General features: G+C 36.9%; 1 protein-coding gene across 3 annotated transcripts in view; it reads right to left on the reverse strand.

Moving 5' to 3' along the window:
• DENND1B (DENN domain containing 1B) overlaps positions 1–6,006 on the reverse strand; it is a 170,522-nt gene that overhangs the window by 31,090 nt on the left and 133,426 nt on the right. For all 3 annotated transcript variants that reach the window (XM_017729713.1, XM_017729712.1, XM_017729711.1), the window contains one exon: positions 2,873–2,974. In XM_017729713.1, the coding sequence (XP_017585202.1) occupies positions 2,873–2,974 (102 nt within the window). The remainder of the gene's footprint in view (positions 1–2,872; positions 2,975–6,006) is intronic.

The raw sequence follows: 6,006 nt of genomic DNA on the forward strand, positions 1-6,006 counted from the left end.
TTTTCTCTTCCTTGTCTAAATTCCTTCTATTTTTTTTCATTTTACTCCAAGTTGGCCTTTTTCCAAATAGCTTGGTTCATGGTCAGACCACTGTGGGATCACTGGATTATTTCACAGTAAGAAAAAGAGATAAGAGCACCTTTAGCTACTGCTGTGAAAAAAAGCCCCAAAAACAACAACCCCCACTCTCATCCCTTCCTTTGAACTGTAACACATTTTCTCTTTGGGGAAAGTTATGAATTCATGCCATACTATAAACTAGCATAAGATTTATGGACATGCTCATCATTTGGTAAAATCCTATCAACAGAAGGCTGAGACACTGACTGAACGTGAGAGGGTCACACCAACGGAGTATTTAATGTAAATACTGACAAAGAGAACTGTTAGCAAAAAGATACTGGAGACATTATTTAAAATAAATGATAAGTGTTAGTAGTGGTGGTAGTAGTAGTTACTACTTTTGAGTAATTTACTGTTAATGGTTGCACTTAAACTGCTCCATGAAAAGAACAGCATGTGGAATCACACATAAAATTTATGAGTTTTCTCCTTCCATCTTTCAAACCCACAGACTGAAAAATCTGGGCCTGCTATTTCAAGAAATGTATTCACTTTGGGATCCAAAGAGCCCGTGGGTGACTCTTTCAATGAAAAACCAGCAATTCCAGTGTTACCCCTGGATTTTAAGGTGATGAAAGACATTATCCTCAGCTAATTTTGAATTCTAAAACCAAAATAGAGACCACATCCACTTCAAAATACCCAAGTAATTTTATCCATTTTTAAAACCAAAAGGTTTTTAGAAGCAAAGAAAACATCATAAATGTGATTTCCACAAAATAACAGCTCATATCTTGCAAGAAGAGAGCTCAGCTCACAAAGCTTGTAAATGAAATTTGAATTACTAACAATTTTAACGGGCTTATGATTCCTGCATTCGTTACTTATTTTTCTAAGTAACACTTTCCAACATGTTAGGAACAAATCCCAATTAATGTTGCAAATTACCTTGCTGATACAATTACACTATTTACGGAGATAGTCTGGCATCAGGCTTCAGGCTAGTTCTAAGAGTGACTTCATATTTTACCTGGACACTTATCAGAACTATTTGACACATAAGATGCAATTATTAATTACTTATGTTTGCAGCTTGATATAAAGATTAGTTACCTTCCATGCTACTCTAATTAAAGGGACAGAGGAGGGATTTCATAGAACAGCACAAATAAAGCTCACTTGTCAGTTATGGCAAAAAGGGTGTATTTAAAGTACCAATTTTCTGCTTGGTCTGGGTTTAATGGATGCCTCTAAGAACTATCTTCTGCTTAAAAGACTTTCAGAGCAGATAAGAATACAGTTTGGTCTCTTTGAATACAAACAACTTTGAAAACAGCTCATTTGTCAGTGGGAAAAACTGGAGAAGATGCAGCTGGGCTGAGGATTAACTGAAAAAGTAGGAGTGACCTTTGCAACAAAAACCAGAGGAATGAAAAAAACCTACTACTACTATTAAACCACACACATCATCAAAATTGTTACTATTTCCTAATCCTCTATTATTTCCTTCAACTGAAATAAAATTAGAGCAAGCTATAAACAAACTGTAAACTGATTCTGTTTAATTGAACACATTAAAATGTAATGGGTAAGTACAGAGCCAGCCCATTCGTGGCAGCTGAAGGTCTTGCTTCAGTACTACCACTGTGACAACAGTTTAGCAACACTGCTTGTAAGCAGCTTTTTATTAAGAAAATTTCATGCTACCTTATTGCATGCAGATATGCAAAATGTAAACCACACTTCAATCTGTTACTTCTTCCCATTTCAATCCAACCAATCATAATTCAGAAGGTTTCAAATTTCTTATTGCTTATTTTATATAACCACAGTAAAATTAAAGCAGCCCAATTTTACGGTCATATTTTCACAGGACTTTTATAAAATATCATCCGTGCATAAATCTTTAGACACTATCCTTTGATTAACACTAACTTTTTTTTTTAATTAGAAGATTCTACATATAATGGATTTCCCTTATCTATCATGGTTGTGTATCTTCAAAGAAGTCCCCCATATTACTCATACACGAACTCTTGTGTATCAATCATTCCAGGCATTTTCAGCCAAATATATACTTTCATGAATCTTCTGATTTCATTCATATTTTCCTTAATTTTCATAAAAATCTAGTGATAAGTTCAACACCATTTTCATACAACGGGGTCATCTGATGAAAAGGGAGAAGAGTTACAGAATAAAATCAAAGAACAAAATCCATTTCAAAGACTGTAATCAAACTAGAACTGAGCTGTGCCAGACATTCAACAATTTGTGCTCTATTAATTCAAATTCTGCATTAAAAGATCAGCTAGAATACTGTTCAGGCCACCCCTATAGCTCAGGTTTGTGACATTTTCTGTGTGCATACTTCAAAAAGCCTAGCAAAGAAAACTGCAGTTACAGGATGAATCCAGTTTTTAAATAAAACACCAGTGAAGTCCAATTTAAGTAAGCACTCCGCTGTTTAGGCTCTTTGGGCATGAGCCAAGAGAGCTGAAAACGAAGTTCAACTATCAAGCTGGGAGATCCCTGATTTTTCTTGTGTAGCTGGGTTGCTGACAGGCTCTGAAGAGATGCTGCACTGGCTCAGCACCCTGGGGTTATTTTTTTGTTCAGTTTCACCACCACTCCTTTTAACTATAACTGCAGATATAAAAATACAACAAATCTGGGATGACTGTCCCCAAAGTACTTGTATTTAGATTTTATCCCAGAGTTTCATAAGCTGACAGAAAGGAAAATGTATTTAAATACAGATATATTTTAAGAGAAAATCATTAAACACGGGCCATTTACCCTCTCATACCTGTTTAAACAGTTGAAGATTCACAGCTGTTTCCAGGAACTGCTTAGTTGTACTGGAACGATGCTTCACAAAACTATTCTCACAGAAAGTTATAGGCTCTCCCTAAAAAATTGAAACAGAAGAAGTTAGGATGGTAAGTATACATATATATTGTAATTCAATCCAAAAATATGTCTGCACCAAATAATTTTATATTTATTCTACCAAGACATGAGAAGATTGATAAATACATTGCTGATTTAGCAGGAAATTATTGAAACACATACCTATTTCATTTTTACACAAAACAAAGACTACAAAGTGAAACACAGTTCTGAAAAAAGTTTGAACATTAACACTTAATACAACAAAATGTATTTTCCCACATGGGAAAAGTGCACAGCCTACAGTTACCAGAACCCTTGGATGATGCAAGAAGATAAACAAGCATTCATTGAAAAGTCAGAGCTTGTTGAAAAAAACTTACTGAAAACAACACTCATTGTAAAAAAAAGAGAGGTCAATGAGAGCATTTATAAACAATCCAACTCATTCCTCTGTTATTCCCAAATTTAATTTAAAATTTGCTGTCTTCTGTGTGTGCAGACCACTGGATGTTCCTGAGGAGCATCTCCCCAATTCTGATTCTTGTCCATACTTTGTGATAAGTACTTGAAGCTATTTGGCATAACTGGATAAGTAACAGAAAAAATACGACATTTGTGTGGTAATCAAGGTACACAATCAGATTTCACCATAAAGCCGAGTGAGATTTCACTCTCACCCAAGTTTACAAAGCCAAAATGATCACCAGGTTAGCAACAACTACCAAAGCTATCAAAGACAGAAAACTTGGAATGCAACAAAATGCCCCACCTAAATCTATCATTTGAAATTTTACTACCCAGAAGCTACATCTCCAGTACAGTCCCACAGCAGACTAAAAGATACCTCAGCCATTCAGAAGAGGAAAGATCGAAGGCAGCCGCTAAACTGATCTTCACAACAGATCCAACTGGCAGCCACTTTAAAGACAAATTAATTCATGGCCATGATCACCCCATCTTTGTGCCCCCAGTCCTGTTTAACTCCAATGGCAAATGGCACTTCCAGCACTTCCCCATCACTCCAGCTGACTGCAGGGAGGTGCTTCCAGAGTGTCACCAAGCACTTTGTCCGTGAGACCTAGGTGAGTTTGCTGGAGCAGCTGTAAATCATTTTCAATTGTTCCTTCCACCTCACCCTTTGTTTTTAAATGGTTCAAGTGTGACCTAAGGGACTGTTGCAGTAAAGCCACTATGATGCCATTTTAAAATCTGTTCTTATACTATCAAAAACTTCCCTCTTTTTGAGTCCTTCTTTTCAGACTCAATCTGACTCAGCAAAGTATTTAAGTTCAACAAGTTTTACATACTTACTTCTTTATGGAAGCTCTGATTTTAGAAAAGATCTCTCACTGGAAGAACTAGAAGCTTTACATTCACATAATCCTTGCCCTGTCCCAGGGTAGCTGGCATGCTCTGAGACACATACCCAGCTCAGTACAACACACAACACTGTGTCCACCAAATCTCCACAAGCACCCAAGTTATTCCCCCTACTCATCTCAAAATCACTGGTGAGCACTGTACATATGCAGGACATGCTGGATCTGCCAAACAGCCTGAAATGTTCGTGGTACTTTAAATAGCACTGCCTTCCTGACCCACTTTGCATGAGCTATTCTTGAGCTCCTAAAGACTCTTGTCTTAAGAAGATGACCCCAAGCTACTTAGCAAATCAACGTGCATCAAAACAAATGGAACAGTCTCCAGTGAGACATGGTGGTATAAGACATAGTGCTCCTGAGGGCAGACTCTCTTCTCAGTTCTGTTGTTCTTCCAAAAAATTTCAAGGCAGCAAATTAAAAGAGCTCCCTGTATATACATACATATACACACAAACACATCATATTTATTTAATTATTTGTTGTTGTTGTTACACAAAGAAGGCACTTCTGGAAATACAGAGGCTTTGTGGGACTGCAGCTCTGACTAGATGATGGCTCATGACATGCTAGGAAACACTACATTTAGGACTAAAGAGAGAAAATAATTTCAAAATAAACTATTTAATAAAATAAAAACTAAGGTTATGCTTCCCAGTGCCAGTCTCCCAGTTGTCTTGGGAAAGATGAAAAAAGAGGTTATCTCCCAGCAAGAGAGAAAACAGGCATGCTTGCCCTCCCCTTTCACACCAGCCAGGGAAGAGAGAGCAGCCAGACAGTTTTCCTGATGGCACTTCTTGTGGTGGAGCCTTCTAAGAGAACACCAGGAAATGATAGTTCAACACACATTTTTAGTGCATGGCTGTGATATTTTCCCAAATACTTTCCTTTAATCACTGGATGTTTCAGATACCTACTAAGAATGCATGCACTGGTGCATCTGTTCCCTTATCAGTACAGTTCAGACACAGAATAACCAAAGCTGTTTCTTTGCTGAAAATTCATTTAGTTCTATAAGGAGTTCACATCCAAAAGTTGTCCATGTTATTTGAACCTGCTGACTGTGAGACTGATTTAAAATTTTGAGTAGGCTTAAAGCTCCTACCTGTTCACCACACGAAAATGAGAGAATCTGTTGAAACCTGCAGAAATTCCACATTGAAGCTTTCTCAGGGTATCTTTGGTAACTTTAATGAAATTGCATTAAATAACATGATTAACTCCTAGCTCTTCTATTTGTTCAAGGCTCTCATCAACAAAATTGTTTTCGAATAAAACTTCTACAAAACTTCAAGCCTATTACTTAAAACACAAAGTCTTCCAAAGTGCTATTTAACAAGTAAATTATTGAATCACTATAAACAAAACTAGCTCTCGATGCTCTCATACATAAAGCTTGTAACACTCCTGTTTCTGCAAATACAGCTGACTACCTTTAGAAACTGAGTTTTGGAGGAATGCTGCACTGATATTTAACTACTCGACCATCAACTGGCCCCTGTTGTATTGATCTACAACGTACTTTCAAAACAAGTTCAATCAAAACCCAGTGGGGACTCTGTGCTGAAAAGCAGACAGCTAATACTCACACCAAACAATCTATGCCCAAACATGATATCTATCCTTCTAACAACAGTTGCTATAGAATTTTCTTACCCTTTCATAGCTT

The sequence above is a fragment of the Corvus brachyrhynchos genome, unplaced genomic scaffold (genome assembly GCF_000691975.1).
Source record: "Corvus brachyrhynchos isolate BGI_N302 unplaced genomic scaffold, ASM69197v1 scaffold101, whole genome shotgun sequence".
Lineage (NCBI taxonomy): Eukaryota > Metazoa > Chordata > Aves > Passeriformes > Corvidae > Corvus > Corvus brachyrhynchos.